At 38.9% G+C, this 22,393-nt stretch overlaps 2 protein-coding genes across 11 annotated transcripts in view; one reads left to right on the forward strand and one right to left on the reverse strand.

Annotated features, from left to right (window-relative positions):
• The window catches only part of MYB (MYB proto-oncogene, transcription factor), a 34,127-nt gene extending 25,613 nt beyond the window's left edge, over positions 1-8,514 (forward strand). For all 8 annotated transcript variants that reach the window (XM_059083807.2, XM_059083806.2, XM_067010862.1 and 5 more), the window contains one exon: positions 8,398-8,514. In XM_059083807.2, coding sequence (XP_058939790.1) covers positions 8,398-8,514 — 117 coding nt within the window. The remainder of the gene's footprint in view (positions 1-8,397) is intronic.
• Positions 1-22,393, reverse strand: part of AHI1 (Abelson helper integration site 1) — a 320,407-nt gene that overhangs the window by 40,359 nt on the left and 257,655 nt on the right. The gene's annotated exons all lie outside the window — the stretch shown is intronic.

Raw genomic sequence — 22,393 nt, forward strand, 5'->3', positions numbered from 1 at the left:
GTATATCGGTGAGTCATATGTGGCACTCTACAGATTCTGATATTGTATGTTGAGATTAAGCCACCTACGTACATCACATGGTGAAGGTAACATTTGTCGGCTCCACTAAGCTAAATAACTGAGACCTATAAGTTGATTTTGGAGTCAATGCTTCTATCTACATTATATGGTTTTAGTGATTTACACCACTCAAATATATTTTAATAACCTGCTATAATAGATAACTAATTCATTTTAAGAATGAATGAGTGAATGGCTTGCACCATGTATCTCCTTCATTTTGCGTCATGGAGACCTAGCTTCTCGTACCATAGAAATATGTGATTTCTAAAATGTTTCAAACTTTTGTGATAAATATCAGAAAATGCATCAGGTGATTCTAAATATTTAAGCATATATTGCCTATATTTCATATAACCCTGACTCAACAATATTTATGTAGGTTTTTAAGCAATTTGGTAATTTTTTATTAAAACCATTATGCTTTATCATATATTTCCATTGATAATTCAATTTGACCTAATTAGGCAGATTTCTCATGAACTATTGTTGAACATATTGTGCATTTGCTAAATGATCTGGCTATTCAACTTGAGTACTTCATATAACTTAGAAATTTTGTCATTTGTACTTATAATAAATCAAATGTTAAATGGGATTTTAACCAAACAATCTAGACATTTTTGTTAGAGTGCATTTAATTAAAACAACTAAATATGACTCCTAAAATATTTTAAATTTCCAATACTTCTAAAATGTAAAATGTCATTTGTATAGTACAGTTGATTGTCTATCCATCTAGTTGACTAAATAAATTACTTAGGTACAAGGAAATTTTATTGAAAACTACACTAACTGTGCAATTCTGTGTTCTGTCATTTCAGTGGTAATGATCCTTGGCTTAATTATAGCTGTAACACTTTAGACAGAGTAGTTATTGTTTTGAGGCCCCAAATATTGGGGCTTTATAGTTCAGCTTCTAATGCACATATAAATGCATGTGCTTATACATGAATACATGTAACAGTTACATTTCCTTCCTCTCTTCTTGGAACCAGCCATTTCCCTAAGGTGCTGTGATCCTTTTAGTGGGAAATGGTATGTAGAGACCAAACTCAGGGTGCTAAGTATGCCCATTTTTTATGCGGGTTGTCATTGAGAAGCAAAGAATTTTAATAACTCAGAGCTTTCCATATAACCCCAAGTCCATAAGCTATAATGTTTTGAGGCTATTATAAACGATTATGCACAATGTTATATTTGGTTTTGAAATTATTTATGCTTGATCTTTTTTTAAAAGGAATTTGCAGCAGCTGCATAATAGTATAATAGTTGGATTTCTTCTTTTTTTTAGTTGCCTTAACTTTAATTGTAAAACAAACAGGGACTCATAATAAAAATGTTCTGAGACATTTTTGATTATTTGTGTCTTTCATGTAGCTCAGAATATGTGAGATTTTTGGACCATTGTGCTGTTTTCCTCACGTTGTATGGTAGTAGAGAATGGAGTCTAGAAGCTTATACACAAATGAGGAAATAGACAGTCAGCCTAGAAAGCTTGCAGTTTGGGGCAGGAAAGGCAGATTTACTGTGGAACACTATTGGATTCTGCTGTTCGAAAGTTACCCTGAAAGAGCCCAAGGCAGACACACACACACACACATACACACACACACACAGCTCCCTCAGCAAGGAGAAAAGAACTGCCTGTTTTTCTCAATGTGCTTTCAATTTGCTTTACATTTTGAAATAAATACATTATGCCAATAAACATTTCCTAAGGTAGACATTTTCATTGGTAGATCTGAAACTGTACTTATAACTTAATATAAGCCTCTGAACTTCTGTATTTTTTCTCTTAAATTATAATTTCCTTTTATTCCTGTTTAAAACCCAAATGTAAAAGATGTGTTCATATGCTTTTTACTCACTCACTTTCCTCTTTTTTGTAACCACAGAATGACAGCCTTAAATTTTAATTTCCTGACTTGGCTTGTCCTAGCCTTACTTTTTAAAAACAGTGAGTTTAAGTAAATTTCTCAAGCCATTAATACTTAAACACATTTGCACAGCATCAAAGAATCTTACGATATTATTGCAAGCAGTTGAAGCTCACTTCTTCAGTTCCATGTGCTTTGGATTGCTTTTTGCACGATCGGCATTGCTAAGGAGTATAATAAGCTAGCATGCAGGCAACAGGCACCTGGGTTCTAGTCTAGCATCACCAGTTTCTAATTGCATGTGTTTAATTCATTAACTTCTTCAGATGAAAATGCTCTCATTTTAAATTGGGGACTATAGTATTTCCTCCACTTAGCATACAAGGTTTCTATGAAGATAAAATGGATATAATATTAGTTTCAAAATGGCAGCACACTTGCCAATGTACATTGGTGGTACCTATTTTTAGGCAAAGGGTATGCACTGTCCCTGTCCTTAGAAACATAGGCAAGGAGGCCTCACCAACAGCCAGGTCCATTTGCACTCTGGTGTATTATTTCCTCTCACATGTTCTTTCTCATTCCTGTTCCACTCTGGCAGAACTGTGTCAGTGGGTCACCAAAAGAGATTGCTGATTCAACTGATTCCTGAAATAAAGGTAGTCGGGTCTCTTTGGTGTTATGGAGATGAAACAACTGATTTACTGGTCTTCTCTATTTTTCTCCTGCTTGTGTTGGCATGTCAACTGACATAGAAACAGTCTGTCTCCATGTGACATAGATCTTTCCAGGCATTTCTTAGTGTTAGTGTGCTGTTGTTGACCTACTCCCCTGGATACCTCTGTATCCATTTGGTTCTCCCTTGGGTCAGTTTTTTCCCCTTGCCCTGACAAGATTTCACATAGCTGTCAGTAATATTTCAGTGACCTGCTTTCAATATATCTTATATAATAAGCAAGTTTACCATGTACAGTTTTGGGGGCGAACTGAGAAAGGCTAAATGAGTCGGGAAGGCAAGTTGAGCTCAAATTCAGAGTGCTCTACACCAGTGAGTACACGACCTGGATTTTTTTGTTTGGTTGGGTTTGGTAAACACTGTGATATTGAATCTTCCTTGGGCCAACAAAGATAGAATTGCTTTAGAGCAATTTGGCACTTATCTTAATCTCAACAGTTGAAAACCAATATGTGACTAAGGAAAGAGCTATTCTTCCAAAAAATTGTGACATCTGAGGCTATGTGATTAAAACTGTTGGGAAGTCTATCAACATGTAAGATGAAAAGAACCCTAGAGACATTGGGGACAAACTCCAAATTTGGGAAAAGTCCATCCCTATTAGCAATTGTTAACTTAGACCTGGGTGGGATGTGGAGGCACTGGTGGATGGAACACCCTCCATTACCATCTGGACCTTTAACCCGCTAACTTTTACGTCTCTTTTCTATGAAAAGTTAGCAACTCTGAAATTGGGAGCATTTAATTGTTTTGTGCAGACATGGGAAGCATTTATGCGTGGGAAATTTTGATAACCATTAACCTTACCTTAGCCACACTTCATCTCAGGTTTATTCTTGACTTTCAAGATACAGCTAAAGATTCAACATTATCTCTTAGATAACTAATACATTTTAAAAGATGCCCCACTGGGAAGGAATTCTGACTTTTAGAATTTTAGTCCAGAGTAAGTCTTTTCTTCAGATAGGTTAAATGGAATTATCAAATAATTCTTAGTCTTTTGGACACCATTTATTTCTGGCTGTTATTTTTAAAAATGAAACAGAAAAATGTAACACCATCTTAGAAGTTGTTTTGGTTTTGCAAAATCATTTTTTTATGACTTAACGCAAGTTTCTTATGAGGTCTGTGAGCAGTAAAGCACATACCCTGCCAAGGCTATTGACATCAGCAGCTATTGTGTGAAGCTGCTCTATGAATATAACAACAATGGCAGTTCTTGTTCAGCATGATGAAAAAACCATTCATATTCTAAGTGAAAATAATTTCATCCTGACAGAAAACCACCTGTGGATATGGTCTTGTCTCGTTTGTTTTTTCTTCTGTTTTCTGTAAAGGATCTGAGTATTTATTTAAAGTGCTTCAGCAGGATATCCCAGTTAGACCTGACAGTCCCTTTTCAGTTCACTTCTGCCCAGGGGCAATTGAAGGTAAATGATGGGATAAGTAAGATAACTCGCGGGCAAGAGGAGGAGGATGTGCAATAGGATTGTTAATGTTGACATGAATTAGGGTGGAGAGACGTGTCTGCAACAGCACCATGGGTTAGTCATTTAACAAGAATTCATGTGCAGAACTCTGTAATTCTTACTAATTCTTTAGTGTAAATGAAACTAACATTTAAGGAGAGGGAATGAGGAGAATGCACAAGGATCTATATGACGGTATTAAAAAACATCCTTGGGGCTTCCCTGGTGGCGCAGTGGTTGAGAGTCCGCCTGCCGATGCAGGGGACACGGGGTCGTGCCCCGGTCCGGGAAGATCCCACATACCGCAGAGCGGCTGGGCCCGTGAGCCATGGCCGCTGAGCCTGTGCTCCGCAACGGGAGAGGCCGCAACGGTGAGAGGCCCGCGTACCGCAAAAAAAAAAAAAAAAATCCTTCTAGCACGAAGACATTTAATCCTCCTTTGCCAGAACTATTCCATCAGCTTGAAAAGTTGGCCCAGGGCCCCAGGGCTTCAAGGTAAGGAGGGAGAAAGAAATAGCAGGAGGGGGCAGCTGCCCTTTCGGCTGGTGGACCTCAGCATTTCCTTTCTTACCCGAGTATTCGACCTTCCGCTCTTCCTTTACCTTCACAAAGTAGGTATGTGTCTGCTCTGACCAGTATTTCCATTCATGGTTGTAAGAAGTGCTTGCTTTGTACTCTCACGGTGCGGAAAAGGAGCTGCCCACTCACGTTCGCCTTTTTGTTCTGCGCTTAGTGGTTCTTGCACACAGTGGCTACTGTGTCTTGGTGTCTGTCTACACTGGGAGGTTCAGGTGTTCCAAGTCGTTTTGCCCTCCCTCAACTCTGAGCTTCAGGGTTTAGGTGCTCCTGAAATGCTCTGCTTTCTGAAATTCGGATAGTTCAGTCAATTTGATTTATTTCTTCATAAATTTCATTTTGACTTGGGGGGAGCCGACTGTGTGAAAAGTGTTTTCAAAGTACTAACTAAAAATATATGGTACCTTCTTTATATTGATCTTGTTTTAAATATCTGGTCCTGGAGGAAGAGCCAAACGTGAATAAAGTGATGAGCCATCTGGGAGATCCAACAAGAACACAAAGGCCAATTTGAAAATATACTAAGCCGATAACTGTGTTAGTTTCTCTTGAACAGACCTTGGGAATTCCGCATTAAGTCCTATGTTGTCAAGGATCAGAACTTGACTTTTACCAAGAGGCATTGTAAAAGCAAGCATGAGATTCTTTTAATATAGGATTTTAAGATACTTAATTTACTTTAATATAGAAAAGTAATTCTATGTTAATTGAAGCACAGCTAAGTAGAAAAATTCTTAACCAGAGAAAAACAGAAACAATCCTTTCTTCCTTGCTCCTCACTTTTATCTCCGTTTTCACCTACATTCTCCTTTCCCCTTCATTTGTTTGTATGTATTCTTTCGAAATATGTATTTTGGGGTTTTGTGTGTATCTTTATGTTATTTTTTGCTTACATAGAAGATATTAGCATATTACGATATTTTATTCTGCATCTTCTTTAGTCACTTGCTTTCAAGATCCATGTACTTTGTTCTGTGCACATCGCTGATTCTAAGTCCTGCGTAGCACTCATGACGGACAGCCATCATCCTTAACTATGCACTCCCAAATGGTAGTTAGTATATGTCATATTGTTATTGTATGTCACATTTGTCATGTGTTAGGATGTCACATTGTTAAATGTCACATTGTCGTGTATGTTCTATGTGTGTCACTACAAATACAAGCTCAAAATTACAATGATAACATTAAATTTTATTTGGTTAATTGGATTCCTGGTGTCAATTAGGTGTTTCAGTGCTGCACTGAAAAATGTTAGCAACAACATGTAAGCCGTCAACTGAACTAAGATATGAGATTTGGATGGGCACATAACACACCAAAGAAATATGTATATGTAATCCACTTCCTTCAAACTAGAGAAACATCATTTATTCAGAATTGTATCAAAGAATGCTTAAACTACTCTGGTGGTTTGACTTAGGAAAATATTAAATGTGACTCAATGGCAGAAGTCAGCCCAGAACGCTTTGTCATCTTTGTCCTGTCATTTTTGTGATTCACAGTTCCGGGAAAATATTATGAGAATCAATCTTGCCTATGTAGTATTTCGAGTTATGTATTGAGCCTCTGAGCCTTGAGAGTAAATATGTGTAAACTTGGATGGTGCCTTTACATTGACAGTGAGATGGCACGACAGATTGGGCAGAAACTGGGTAGTCTACTTTGTGTCCTGTGAAAGTTTACAAGTTAGAAACATGGCACTGTAAACCTTACGTCACTGAAAACTTATTCCAGACCCTAAGCAAGGAAGCCCCATCACCATACAAATACCACGTTCATTTGGAATTATCTTACCTATTTGCTAAACGTCTGATGACTTTGACACCTCATCTAAGCACTTCCTACATTCCAAGGCCCTGCTGACCGGACCCTACGATTTCCCACTGATAAGAACTCTAATGGAAGCAGCGAGTTAGAGCCCGGATTCACATTTCTACTTCATCACTTCTTAGCTGGGTGACTTTAAGGATGTTGCCTCAGCTCTCTCTTCCTTTAAAATCGCCTGCTCTGTAAAACAGGTGTAATGAGCCATACTTATGCCACTGGTGTTTTGTGTGAGAATTAAATGAGATGATACATGTAAAATACTTAGAAGCGTGAGTGGTGCATAGTAAGCACTTGTTAAATGTTGTCATTTAATCCATGGTGTCCCTTCCTCTCTGTCTCCCAGTCCCTCCCACAAGCAATGTACAAACTGCAGCTTCCTGACTCTTTCATGTTATTTTTCCACCTGGGTTACCCTCTTTATCACTTGTCTATCTAAACCCTGCCTATTTGTGCCCTTTGCCTAGAGCATTGCCCTGGCTGGTCCTTGGTGTCCCGTCTCCTCCTCATCTGGCCGTGGGACCACAAACCTTTCATCTGCCTGTCGTCACTCCACCGGTTTCACACGTGTTCATTTATTCTCTTAAAGGACAGCAGAGGCCTTTCTTTTCTTATTCTTCTTTTGTCCATGAAAAACATCCCTCTTAGATATCAATACTAGGAATAGTTGTGCTTTTAAAAACCACTGATTTAGTTTTGAGCTTACAGACAGCAAACCTTATATCTGCTTGTGTTTCTGTTTCCTTCTTTGCATTGACTACTAGGGAGCTCAGAGCCATGTTTGGAGTTTACATCTTGCTGGCGCATTATAGCTCATGGCAAGTGTTTTGAATACAAATCTCACCTCATCATCATATTATTTATTTTTTCCACATTTCTCTGTGATCCTGCCTTGTCCACTTTTTAAACTCTCTTTGCTTACATTTATTTTGTAAGCATCTTAAATCCTTTTGGGAACTAAGTAGGGCACAAATAGTACATATTTTGGTTTGAAGCAACATGGAGGGAAGGCAGGAGCCAGGGCTCGCAGAAGACAGACACAGGTTCAAAACCATTACACTAGTTACCCATAGAGTGGCCTAGGGAAAGTGATCCTTACTTTCTGAGTCTCCATTTCCTGCCCAGTTTAAGAGAGAATGAATCTCCCACCCAGGGCAGTTGTGCTGTGTAAATGAGATCATGTGTGTGAAGGACCCAGATGTTGCTGCCTATGAGATATTAGTTCCACCCTGTATCTTCCAATGTATCTTTAAAAAGTAAGCTATCCAAAAAAAAAGTAAGCTTTCCAAGTGAACAGATATTTCTTAATTGGTATTTAATTGATAAATATCCATTTTAATTGATAAATTTAAATTTTCATAACTCAATCAGTTTAATTGTTTAAAAAGACATACTATGTTCAGTAGGTGTTGATCAATTCCAGCACCTACAGGAGCTTCTTTGCTGGGTGGCTCAAGCACTCACCAGTTTGTTTAATGAGTAAATGCCCACAGCTCACCTTAGGTATCTGGGGGATTAGACTCATTCCTGTCTCCAACTCTGTAAAATCTCCTAATAGACAAAAGGCACTCAAGTGTGAAGATACAGCTGTATCTTATCATACTGCTTGGAGTGGGTTTTCTCTCTTCACGATAAACAATTTCTGATAATTAATATCACTAAAGAATGCTGGATTCCTGGTTGTCAGAGGGAAGATTTTATCTGACAAAGGCTCCCTGGTGTCTACTACTTGCTGTCTGGAGGTCAACATTTTTTTTCTGCTGGCCCTGCTGGGACTGGGAATCCACTTGTGGGCTAAAGTGTGTGCTTCCCGGTCTGACCTTGCCGTTGCCTTCTCTCTCCCCGTTAGCCTTGTAGCGGTGCCTGGGAAACTGCATCCTGTGGGAAGACAGACGATCAGATGACGGCTTCCGGTCAGGCTCGTAAATACGTGAACGCCTTCTCAACCCGGACTCTGGTCATGTGAGACGTTTGCAGACAAGCATTATGGTTTTCAGAACACTTCAAGTTGATTTGGGATATAGCATTCCTCTACATGAAACTTTTCATGAATGGGAGAAGAGCCTATTTTTGTTGTGGTACAACAGTTGAGAGCAGCACCAAGTGCATTTAGGTGGATGAAATCGTATCAGATTTCACCCAACTAAACGAATTTTTTTAAAAAAATTAATAAATAACAGTCTTACCTAAATTATTAGGTCATGAATTGTAGTCAGTTGTTAGTATCTTACTGCAGAATTTTTTTTTTAAAAAAAGCATAAAATGATTTATCTGTATTTTAAGAGGACCAGTATTTTTCCTGTGATGGGGTTTTTGAAATTTTACACAAAAAGGTACTCCAATATTTCACTTTTCTCAATCACTAAACACAATGCATTACTATAAATGTTGGCTTAACACCATGGAATAAGTAATCAATATTGTAAATGCTCATTTATGGTTAATAACATTGGGGGTACATTTACTGTACTAAACCATTTTATGAGGGTTTTTTTGTTAGCTTGCTTTAAAAATTATTACTGTATGAAATAGTTTTATAAAAAATTATATTTTTATTGAGTAATTTAATTTTGTACATGCCAAATGAAAAAAAATGTGTTTTGCTGCTATGGTCTTAGCCTGTAGACATGCTGCTAGTATCAGAGGGGCAGTAGAGCTTGGGACGGAGAGAAAAGAAACTTGGTGTTAGGTAATTGACTATGCACTAGTATTTCAAACTTTTTTATTTTTTATATATATATACTTTTTTTCCTTTTGTAATACATTGGAAAACTTGTTTGGGAGATTTTGCATTTGTGGTTGTTTTTTGTCTTTTGTTATTGTTGGTTTATAAGAGCATGCACTGCACTTCTTTCTTGGGAGATCTGTGTTGTTGATGTCCTATGTTTTGTTTTGAATTCAGCCTGACTGTTCTTTAATTCAGGGGTTATGTGTTTAATCAGCATTCCCCGTGCTCTCTAAGTGTATGGTCTCAGAACTGCCACAGAGAACCTGTGTTTGCAGCTGGGGTCGATAGCCAGTTGCTGCCTTAAGAACATTTGGTGCAAGATGGCCGGCACTGAACTTTTGATATGACAGTGTACTTACTGCCTTGTAGTGAAATAAAGCTGTGCCCTTATTTTACTTACTTTTGACTTCTGTCGTACTTTCGACTGTGGACAAAGGTTATAATTTTAAGAAAATGGAGTGAAAGCAGAGCACTTTCCTCTGTTAATAATTTGCACACCATCTGAACTTCACTTGAAGAAGCCAAGAATGATAACTTTGGAGAAAGAAGGACAAGCAAAGCAAGTTCAATAGTTCACAAAATAATCATGTGCAGAATGACAGCTAGGAAGAATCTTCCAGAACCTATCATTCAGGGTTCCAGCCGCGTTTGAGTTGGGATAATGCAAGGAGAGGTCGTTTACAAGGGTACTGATACCACGGATGTGGGCAGGGGGTAGCAGGACCACAAAGGGTAGGGCGTGCTCATGGATGCAGGCCTGAGGGACACTGTCATGTGGAAGGGGAGAGTCGTGGAAAGCAGGAGCTCCTGAGAGGAGCAGCGACCTTTGGAATTCTCACAGAAAGAGAGCCAAGGGTAATCCCTAACTTTATATTCCCTGTCTCTCCCATCTCTGCCAAGGGTCCTCACTGGCAGAACCAACCAGAAGCTAGAAGGCACAGGAGTACCTGGACGCAAGGCAGCTGATCAGCGTCCTGGGGCAGAGCCAGAGGACGTTTCTCCATTGGGGTAAGGACAGGGCGAGCCAGCCAAGGCATCCGTTCTGTCCAACTTCCACTGGCTTTCATCTCTCAGCTCAGTGTTCTCCTCACTGTGCTACAGTATCCCTTTCACATAGTTTCCTTACGATTTCCTTTAGTCACTCCTTTCCATCTCAGATTTTTTTTTTGCAGTACGCGGGCCTCTCACTGTTGTGGCCTCTCCCGTTGCGGAGCACAGGCTCCGGACGCGCAGGCTCAGCGGCCATGGCTCACGGGCCCAGCCCCTCCACCGCATGTGGGATCTTCCCGGACCGGGGCACGAACCCGTGCCCCCTGCATCGGCAGGCGGATTCTCAACCACTGCACCACCAGGGAAGCCCTCCATCTCAGATTTTTGAATTCTCATATGCATGATGCACTTGGTGTTCCTAGAGCCAAGAATTTGTTGCCCCTGGTTATTAGTCTTTAAGACCACTTAGTATTCTTTGATTGTCTTTCTAATAGATAATAACACATCATCTCAGTGTTAGGAAGCTTACTACAGTCACGCACCCGCAGAGTCTTTTCCAGGTGCTAATTCTGCCACTGACTGGGAGCTTGGACTTGAACAAGTCATTAACCTCTCTGAGCCTTTTTTTCTCCATCTGTAACATGAGTTCATTCCCACAATGCACTTTTGTTAAGTAATGCACTATACAAATGTTCGTTATTACACAAGCACTCCATAATTAAGTGAGGCGTGCTGCGTGGTGTGTCAAGTGTTCATCTCATCGATAATATGCATTGCCAATTGCAGAGTTCAACTTAGGGGTCATTGAATATCTATTAAAATAAATTAATGGCCAGAGTGAATTCAGCATTATATAGAACCAAAATATTTACTTCTGCAATAAGCACATAACCTAATAACTAGAGACTAAGCACCTGAACTCATGAAAAGAAGTGTAAATTTAGGTTTTATGTATAAATACATTAATGTAGCACCCATTTCACAAGCATCTCTAAAACCTTTATCTGACCTGGACATTTTTTTTAATCCTCCAGCTCTCTACCGCAGAGATTCCAGCACTAAAATAAATGGACACAGCATTACTACCCAAACAATGGTTGTCCTTTTGAGTCACTATGTGTAAAGTTTGAGGCCACATGTGCACATCCGGAGAATAGGAGAGACACAGAGAATATTCTAAACCGTCTCTCAGCCATTAATAGGGCTGATAATCCAAGGTGAATAAAATGTACAAGGAAGAACTTTTTCTCTTTAGAAATCATACAACATTAGAACTGCAAGGGACTTTTAACAACATGAGGGGCTTCCAATAAGAGGTTCTCCACACTGCTTTATTGAAAGAAAATCAGTTTTGGAGCCCAAACAGTCTTGTTTTAAGTTCAGACTCTGCCCTTTACCAGCTCTGTGACTTGGTAAGAGTTTTACTTAATCTCCCTAAACTTCACTTTACTTACATTGGAGATAACAATACATCTCAAGGTTGTGGGGTATTGTGAAGATTATATGAGATAGTAAATGCATTCTTGCGTCTTTGTAAAATGTTGTCGTGCTTATTGATGACGTAAGTCACTGTAATGACTATCGTCAAAGAAACAGCAGGTCTGTAACCTAGCAACGGAGAAGTGAGTACCACTGAGGCTCACATCCTTGATTGTGTGTTAAATCTACTCTTTGTATTAAAATTAACTTTAAATCTAAATTATATCTTTCAAAATACTCCTAATCATTCAAAATATTCCTAAACATATTTAAATATATGTTTCTCCTTGTACAACTGTATGTGGGAAACATGGGGTATATTTTCCTTAAACGCATGGGTTTCTAATTCGAAAAAGAAAACTATCTAGTAGATAAAACGTGACGGGCAGATCTGTTACACTGCACTTAAAATACTTACAAATTTGGTGCTTATTTTTCTCCTTTAATCTTGTTATTATAAAATAAGGTCTTCCTTATTCATCATTTTTAGAGAGTAAAGGAAAGAAATCAGCTAAAAGGCAAAACCTCTTTTAAGAAATGAAGTGAAATTGTATACAATTATACATAATAACTTTGGGAATTACAGTAAGAGGAAGCTGAACTATAAATCTTAGGGAAATTAGCATTTGGGCAATAAATAGGTTAGAATTCTTTTAAATTAACATTTGACACAAATGTTCTTGATGCTAATGTGGAAACTGGAGAGACTGATAGCTGCCTTATGGACCATGTTTCTCTTATTCAACTAGTATATGTTCAGCACCTACTGTGTGCTAAGTGCTGTGTTTGAAGTTAGGGTTAGAACTCAGAACAACATAGATTAAAAAGTCCCGGGACTTTCCTGGTGGTCCAATGGTAAAGAATCTGCCTTACAACGCAGGGGACGTAGGTTCGGTCCCTGGTCAGGGAACTAAGATCCCACATGCCCAGGGCAACTAAGCTCTGGAACCCGTGCACCACAGCTAGAGAGAAGACCATGCACCTCAATGAAGATCCCGCGAGGTGCAACTAAAACACGACCCAGCCAAAAATAAATTTAAAAATAAAATAAATTAAAATAAATAATAAATAAATCTAAAGAAAAAATTCCCTGCCTTCTGTGAGTTTATGTTCTGATGGGAGAGACAGATGCATAAGTGGACAATTATGGTATGTTCGTATAGGGGTAACAGAAATCATTGGAGAGGACCAGATCTAGACTTGGGGGAGCCACGCAAGTTTCCATGGAAGAATCTAGGAGGACTGACAGACAAAGCCAAGCTAAAGAGGGGGGCAGCAGGGTGAGGGTCGCATCTGAAGTTTACTGGAGAAAAACACCCAAATATAATGACTTGTCGTACTTTAAATTCACGATGACAAATTGCAAATGGACACTTAGGCAATGGTACTGCCTGGAGATATTCTCTAGTGTATTTTTTCTTCCCTCCCTCTGGGCAACCATTTCACACCACTTTCTCTCAGCCCTCTCCATCCCATCTCCATCCAATTCCCAACTGATAACCTTGATTCATACACATCCATGACAAAATATAAGTATTCACCGTCCCACACCAAAGCCACCCACAGACCAGCACATGTACTGACATGCTTGCCTTCCCTCTTGTTAGCATGGACGAACACTCCTGGCTGCAAACATGGGCTGGCCCTTCCATTTGGCCTCTGCAATCCTTGTATCCTCCAGGCCTCATCCTGCAGATATATCTTTCTCCTATATGCTAGTGTCTTCCTCTCTCCCAAATCATTCTTATCACATTAACACAGTCTAAGCTACATCTTCCAGCAGTAAAAAGTAACTCTTTATCCCATATCACCATCATAAAGCCCCATTTAACTGTTCCTCTTCTCAGCAAAACTGCTTAAGGGATCTTCTATGGTTTGGGTCACCACTTCCTCTTGTTGCGTCCTCCCGCAGCCCGTGCCACATGAACTTTCATCACCCCTACTCCAACATGTTCACCCTCGTCATTGTCACCAATGGCCTCCATGTTGCCCAATCTGGTGGTTACTTCTTAAGCCTCATTGTACTTCACTCATTGGCAGCCTTCAACAGAATCGACACTCCCTTTTTTTTTTGGCCGAGCGCCACGGCATGTGGGACCTTAGTTCCCCGACCAGGGATCGAACCTGCGCTCCCTGCATTGGAAGCACGGAGTCTTAAACACTGGACCACCAGGGAAGTCTCACTCCCACTTTCTTGAACCACTTTCCTCTCTTGGTTCGAGGGTACCCTCTTCTGGATTTTTTCCCCTTCCTCACTGGTTTCCTCTGCTTGCTACTCCTTCTCCCTTTGGCCTTGAAGTGGCCCTTTCCACCTTCTCTCTGCATCATTCTTTCCAAGGGATTTCAAGACTGCTGTTGCTTTAAATACCATCTCTATCTTCAGCTCTAACCCTGTTCTGAAAGTCCAGACTCCTGTATCCTATTCCATGTTAACATCTCTCCCTCACCCATAGGTATCTTAAACTTAGTATGAACAAAGCAAAACTTGCAATCACTCAATGCTTCTTTTTTTCTCATTTGCAGTAATTAGGCCTAATTTTTAAATTAATTTCTTCATTTCTCAAGCCAAAAATTTAAGTATCATCCTTGATGTCTCACCCCTCTTACACCCAAGGGCTCAGAAAGACCTGACTACTCTACCTTGAAAATATATCTTAATGTGTCCACTCTTCTCCATTGTCAGTAATGAAATTATTAGCAATAATACAATATGTGTTAAGTGCTTACTACATGCTGGAGAAGAAGGGAGAAAGAGGGAAGGTTCCCAGCAGAGAGAAGAAGACTGGTGAGATCTGAGAGGTCAGAATGAGGAGAAACCAAAAGGGAAACCTGGGGAAAAGACATGAGGCTGGAGAAGGAAGTCATATAAATATTCTGCAAGCGTTTGAACTTAGTCCTTAGAGATATGGGGGGTCATTGAATGATTTTTAGTTCAGGGAAATAAAATGATTAATTTACCCCTGATTTATAGAAATAATTCTATTCAAATCCCTTTTTTATACATAATATAAACTTAAACCTCATGTTAGCAGGGCCAAATGATTGCAGAGTCTGAATTTTATACCCAGTTAATTGGATTTTACACAGTATATTTCCTACTGCTTCTTAATTTCAAAAGAATATGCTTTAATCCCAGAAAATCTTATTGAAAAATATCCTTTGATCTGAAGTATATCAAGGCTGTTTTCATATTTTATCTTATATAAAGTAATTAGTTAAGGAAGAATTGTTTGCACAAAACACCTTTCCCCTTTAAGAGCAGAATATTTTCAACCAATAATTTATCTAAAAGCCTCCTTGTTGTTTTCAAACACCACATCTTCAACTGACTTTTTGAAACATGGCATAGTCCTTGATTTGCCTGGTGTTTTGCCCGTTAAGGAATCCTGCCCGTATTGCTCTCGAGCGTATCTTCAGCTTATTTTAACATTTCTCTTATTACACTCTTTAATCTAGAACATATGCTTATATTTCAGTGGTTTTCAGACTTTGGGGGCATCAGAAACACACTGAGAACTTACTTAAAATGAAGATTCTTGACCTCATCCACAGGGATCTGATTCATGAGTCAGGTGTAGACCTGGAAATATTTCAACAAGCTTCCAGGTGATTCTAAGGCAGGTGGTCTTAGGGGATCACACTAAGGCCTTAGGAAAAGCCTTCTAGTCCCCCAACCCTGTGCTTTCATTCTAACCCTCCCCATAGCGTTCAATTCCAGTGGAGCCCATAATTCTACATTTAAATGCTCACTGGTCTATAGAACATTTGAAAAATATTAAGCCTATAACTATAACAAGAGTTTCTTCAATCCAGAGAATTACTATGTGACAGATATTGTGAATTAAGGCTAACCTTGGCCTTCAGATCCATCTTTTGTTTGATTTTTACAAGATGTGGGGAAGCATAATTTTATATACCATGTATCTGAATCTCTTTAATAGTATGATTCTATCGCACATGATCTATCGAAAGGGATTTTATAGCTCAAGAAGTTTAGCATATTAACACAACAAAACAACGACACTATTTTAATCCAGAAGCCCCTGGTTCTAAACCAGTCTCTAATCAACTTACTGAAAATCCTTGTTCAAGTCACTTTACACCTCTGTGCTTTGGGATTTCTATTTAAATGGAGGAAGTATTTAATCCTGTATATAGTTACAAAGCACACAGAGGTCCTCAGATCAAAGACAAATAAAATTCAAAGAAAGCTTTAGTAACCCAAAGACACTGGAGTACTTAAGATTGTTAGGTTTTCCTGCTGGAAAACATCTTCTGAACTGAATTTGAAAGTTAATAAATCACCCTTAGCCTGTGTTTGGGAGCAGATGTTGAGGACAGAGCTATGATTTTCCGTTATTCACCTAAAGAATGTAAATTCATCCACCTATTTTTTATTGGTCCCAATTACCTAACGATGGGAAGACTCTTTCACCTTCCCTTCCTTGGTCAATTTCCGAGTCAGTGCAAGCAGTGACCAATGACCAGCCTGAAGCACACTGGAAAGATGGTTATTGCATAAGGTCATAGCCACTTGGCTTTACTCAGATCATCCCAAATCCATTTCCCTCCCCTATTTCAAATCTTCCAAAATGAAAATACATTAGAAACATGTATTCTGGTTGAACATAGTGTACTGAAGACATGAATTAATGACACTCCATCTGGAAACTCCACCAAATGACACTGAGGGGACAAATAAGAGGCATAAATATACAAGTCAAAGAGAATAGAAAACAACAGGTAAGAGATATTTGCCAAGAATCTAAGTCACTTATCTAACAAATGTAATATTTGTTTAATATTTATTGAGTACTTCTCATGCAAGGCAGAGTTCAAAACTATACATAATTTGATATACATAATTTTCAAATAACTGGCAGAGCAATATGGCCTTGGATACCCCCAAAGTACTAAGAAAATGGCCTGTTTCACATTTTTCTTTAAATCTTCATAACCATAACCACATTTCTCTAAACTTAAAATGTCCTTTTTTGTGTCTTAACATTTTATGTCAGGATATGTCTTTAACGTGGTCTGATTTTTTTCTTTCTTTGAAAATTGCTATTAAATCTGTACGCCATAAAATTGATGATACCATAAAATAAAGGAAGAGTGTGGGATTCTTGGAAAGCAGGAATTTCAGAAGGAACTCCTCAGCTTTTTTCTTTTTTAAAAAATTTTATTTTACTTTTTCTTATACAGCAGGTTCTTATTAGTCATCCATTTTATACACATCAGTGTATACATGTCAATCCTAATCTCCCGATTCATCACACCACCACTCCCACCACCCCAATGCTTTCCCCCCTTGGTGCCCATACATTTGTTCTCTACATCCGTGTCTCTATTTCTGCCCTGCAAACCAGTTCATCTGTACCATTTTCCTAGGTTCCACATATATGTGTTAATATACGATATTTGTTTTTCTATTTCTGCCTTACTTCACTCTGTATGACAGTCTCTAGATTCATCCACTTCTCTACAAATGACCCAATTTCGTTCCTTTCTATGGCTGAGTAATATTCCATTGTATATATGTACCACAACTTCTTTATCCATTCGTCTGTCAATGGGCATTTAGGTTGCTTCTATGACCTGGCTATTGTAAATAGCACAGCAATGAACACTGGAGCATGTGTGTCTTTTTGAATTATGGTTTTCTCTGGGTATATGCCCAGTAGTGGGGTTGCTGGGTCATATGGTAATTCTATTTTTAGTTTTTTAAGGAACCTCCATACTGTTCTCCATAGTGGCTCTATCAATCTACATTCCTACCAACAGTGCAAGAGGGTTCCCTTTTCTCCACACCCTCTCCAGCATTTGCTGTTTGTAGATTTTCTGATGATGCCCATTCTAACTGGTGTGAGGTGATACCTCACTGTAGTTTTGACTTGTATTTCTCTAATAATTAGTGATGTTGAGCAGCTTTTCATTTGCTTCTTGGCCATCTGTATATCCCCATTGGAGAAATGTCTATTTAGGTCTTCTGCCCATTTTTGTATTGTGTTGTCTGGTTTGTTTTTTGGGTTTTTTTTGTGGTACACGGGCCTCTCACCGTTGTGGTCTCTCCCATTGCAGAGCACAGGCTCCGGACACACAGGCTCAGTGGCCATGGCTCACGGGCCTAGCCACTCCACGGCATGTGGGATCTTCCCAGACTGGGACACGAACCCGTGTCCCCTGCATCGGCAGGCGGACCCTCAACCACTGTGCCACCAGGGAAGCCCCCTGTCTGTTTTTTTAATATTGAGCTGCATGAGCCGTTTATATATTTTGGAGATTAATCCTTTGTCCATTGATTCATTTGCAAATATTTTCTCCCATTCTGGGAGTGGTCTTTTGGTCTTGTTTATGGTATCCTTTGCTGTGCAAAAGCTTTTAAGTTTCATTAGGTCCCATTTCTTTATTTTTGTTTTTATTTCCATTACTCTAGGAGGTGGATCAAAAAAGATCTTGCTGTGATTTATGTCAAAGAATGGTCTTCCTATGTTTTCCTCTAAGAGTTTTATAGTGTCTGGTTTTACATTTAGGTCTTTAATCCATTTGGGATTTATTTTTGTGTATGGTGTTAGGGAGTGTTCTAATTTCATTCTTTTACATGTAGCTATCCAGTTTTACCATCACCAATTACTGAAGAGGCTGTCTTTTCTCCATTGTATATCCTTGCCTCCTTTGTCATAGATTAGTTGACCATAGGTACGTGGGTTTGTCTCTGGGCTTTCTACCTTGTTCCATTGATCTATATTTCTCTTTTTGTGCCAGTACCATATTGTCTTGATTACTGTAGCTTTGTAGTATAGTCTGAAGTCAGGGAGTCTCATTCCTCCAGGTCCGTTTTTTTCCCTCAAGATGCTTTGGCTATTCGGAGTCTTTTGTGTCTCCATACAGATTTTAAGATTTTTTGTTATAGTTCTGTAAAAAATGCCATTGTTAATTTCAAAGGGATTGCATTGAATCTGTAGATTGCTTTGGGTAGTATAGTCATTTTCACAATATTGATTCTTCCAATCCAAGAACATGGAATATCTCTCCATCTCTTGGTGTCATCTTTAATTTCTTTCAACAGTGTCTTATAGTTTTCTGCATACAGGTCTTTTGTCTCCCTATGTAGGTTTATTCCTAGGTATTTTATTATTTTTGTTGCAATGGTAAATGGGAGTGTTTCCTTAATTTCTCTTTCAGATTTTTCATCATTAATGTATAGGAATGCAAGAGATTTATGTGCATTAATTTTGTATCCTGCAACTTTACCAAATTCTTTGATGAGCTCTAGTAGTTTTCTGGTAGCATCTTTAGGATTCTCTATGTATAGTATCATGTCATCTGCAAACAGTGACAGTTTCACTTCTTCTTTTCCATTTTGTATTCCTTTTATTTCTTTTTCTTCTCTGATAGCCATGGCTAGGACTTCCAAAACTATGTTGAATGATAGTGGAGAGAGAGGACATCCTTTTCTTGTTCCTGATCTTAGAGGAAATTCTTTCAGTTTTTCACCATTGAGAATGATGTTTGCTGTGGGTTTGTCATATATGGCCTTTATTATGTTGAGGTAGGTTCCCTCTATGCCCACTTTCTGGAGAGCTTTTATCATAAACGGGTGTTGAATTTTGTCAGAAGCTTTTTCTGCATCTATTGAGATGATCATATGGTTTTTCTTCTTCAATTTGTTAATATGGTGTATCACATTGATTGATTTGCATATATTGAAAAATCCTTGCATGCCTGGGATAAATCCCACTTGATCATGGTGTATGATCCTTTTATTTTATTATTATTATTTTTGTTTGTTTTATTTTGCGGTACGCAGGCCTCTCACTGTTGTGGCCTCTCCTGTTGTGGAGCACAGGCTCCGGACATGCAGGCTCTGGATGCGCAGGCTCTGGACTTGCAGGCTCAGCGGCCATGGCTCATGGTCCCACCTGCTCCGCGGCATGTGGGATCTTCCCGGACCAGGGCATGAACCCGTGTCCCCTGCATCGGCAGGCGGACTCTCAACCACTGCACCACCAGGGAAGCCCTATGATCCTTTTAATGTGTTGTTGGATTCTGTTTGCTAGTATTTTGTTGAGGATTTTTGCATCTATATTCATCAGTGATACTGGTCTGTATTTGTCTTTTTTTGTAGTATCTTTGTTTGGTTTTGGTATCAGGGTGATGGTGGTCTCATAGAATGAGTTTGGTAGTGTTCCTTCCTCTGTAATTCTTTGGAAGAGTTTGAGGAGGATGGGTGTTAGCTCTTTTCTAAATGTTTGATAGAATTCACCTGTGACGCCATCTGGTCCTGGACTTCTGTGTTTTGGAAGATTTTTAATCATAGTTTCAATTTCATAACATGTGATTGGTCTGTTTATATTTTCTATTTCTTCCTGGTTCAGACTTGGAAGGTTATACCTTTCTAGGAATCTGTCCATTTCTTCCAGGTTGTCCATTTTATTGCCATAGAGTTGCTTGTAGTAGTCTCTTAGGATGCTGTGTATTTCTGCCATGTCTGTTGTAACTTCTCCTTTTTCATTTCTAATTTTATTTTATTTTTTAAAATTAATTTTATTTTACTATTATTATTATTATTATTTGGCTGAGTTGGGTCTTCATTGCTGCCTGCGGGCTTTCTCTAGTTGTGGCGAGTGGGGGCTACTCTTCGTTGTGTTGCACGGGCTTCTCATGGCTGTGGCTTTTCTTGTTCTGGAGCATGGGCTCTAGGTGCGTGGGCTTTGGTAGTTGTGGTGCGAGGGCCCAGTAGCTGAGCTCATGGGCTCTAGAGCGTAGGCTCAGTAGTTGTGGCACGTGGGCTTAGTGGCTCCACAGCATGTGGGATCTTCCCAGACCAGAGCTCAAACCCATGTCCCCTGCATTGGCAGGCAGATTCTTAACCATTGCACCACCAGGGAAGTCCATCTAATTTTATTGATTTGAGTCCTCTCACTCTTTTTCTTGATGAGTCTGGCTAGTGGTTTATCAGTTTTGTTTATCTTCTCAAAGAACCAGGTTTTAGTTTTATTGATCTTTGCTGCTGTTTTCTTTGTTTCTATTTCATTTATTTCTGCTCTGATCTTTATGATTTCTTTCCTTCTGCTAACTTTGGGTTTTGTTTGTTCTTCTTTCTCTAGTTCCTTTAGGTGTAACATTAGATTGTATATTTGAGATTTTTCTTGTTTCTTGAGGTAGGCTGTATAGCTATAAACGTCCCTCTTAGGACTGCTTTTGCTGCATGCCATAGGTTTTGGATCATTGTGTTTTCATTGTCATTTGTCTCTAGGTATCTTTTGATTTCCTCTTTGATTTCTTCAGTGATCTCTTTGTTATTTAGTAATGTATTGTTTAGCCTCCATGTGTTTGTGCTTTTTACGTTTTTTTCCAGTTTGATTTCTAATGTCATAGTGTTGTGGTCACAAAAGATGCTTGATATGACTTCAGTTTTCTTAAATTTACTGAGGCTTGATTTGTGACCCAATATGTCATCTATCCTGGAGAATGTTTCATGTGCACTTAAGAAGAAAGTGTAATCTGTGGTTTTTGGATGGAACGTCCTATAAATGTCAATTAAATCTATCTGGTCTATTGTGTCATTTAAAGCTTGTGTTTCCTTATTAATTTTCTGTTTGGATGATCTGCCCATTGGTGTAAGTGAGGTGTTAAAGTCCCCCACTATTATTGTGGTACTGTTGATTTCCTCTTTTAGAGCTCTTAGAAGTTGCCTTATGTATTGAGGTGCTCCTATGTTGGGCGCATATATATTTATAACTGTTATATCTTCTTCTTGGATTGATCCCTTGATCATTAGGTAGTGTCCTTCCTTTTCTCTTGTAACATTCTTTATTTTAAAGTCTATTTTACCAGGTATGAGTATTGCTACTCCAGCTTTCTTTTGATTTCCATTTGCATGGAATATCTTTTTCCATCCCCTCACTTTCAGTTTGAATGTGTCCCAAGGTCTGAAGTGGGTCTCTTGTAGACAGCATACATATGGGTCTTGTTTTTGTATCCATTCAGCAAGCCTGTGTCTTTTGGTTGGAACATTTAATCCATTCACGTTTAAGGTAATTATCAATATGTATGTTCCTATGACTATTTTCTTAATTGTTTTGGGTTTGTTTTTGTAGGTCCTTTTCTTCTCTTGTGTTTCCCACTTAGAGAAGTTCCTTTAGCATTTGTTGTAGAGCTGGTTTGGTGGTGCTGAATTCCCTTAGCTTTTGCTTGTCTGTAAAGCTTTCGATTTCTCCATCGGATCTGAATGGGATCCTTGCTGGGTAGAGTAATCTTGGTTGTAGGTTCTTCCCTTTCATCACTTTAAATATATCATGTCACTCCCTTCTGGCTTGTAGAGTTTCTGCTGAGAAATCAGCTGTTAACCTTATGCGAGTTCCCTTGTATGTTATTTGTCATTTTTCCCTTGCTGCTTTCAATCATTTTTCTTTGTCTTTAATATTTTGCCAATTTGATTACTATGTGTCTCGGTGTGTTTCTCCTTGGGTTTATCCTGTATGGGACTCTCTGCACTTCCTGGACTTGGGTGGCTATTTCCTTCCCCATGTTAGGGAAGTTTTCCACTATAGTCTCTTCAAATATATTCTCAGGTCCTTTCTCTCTCTCTTCTCTTTCTGGGACCCCTATAATGTGAATGTTGTTGCATTTAATGTTGTCCCAG

The sequence above is a fragment of the Kogia breviceps genome, chromosome 13, assembly GCF_026419965.1.
Source record: "Kogia breviceps isolate mKogBre1 chromosome 13, mKogBre1 haplotype 1, whole genome shotgun sequence".
In the NCBI taxonomy this organism is placed as follows: domain Eukaryota; kingdom Metazoa; phylum Chordata; class Mammalia; order Artiodactyla; family Physeteridae; genus Kogia; species Kogia breviceps.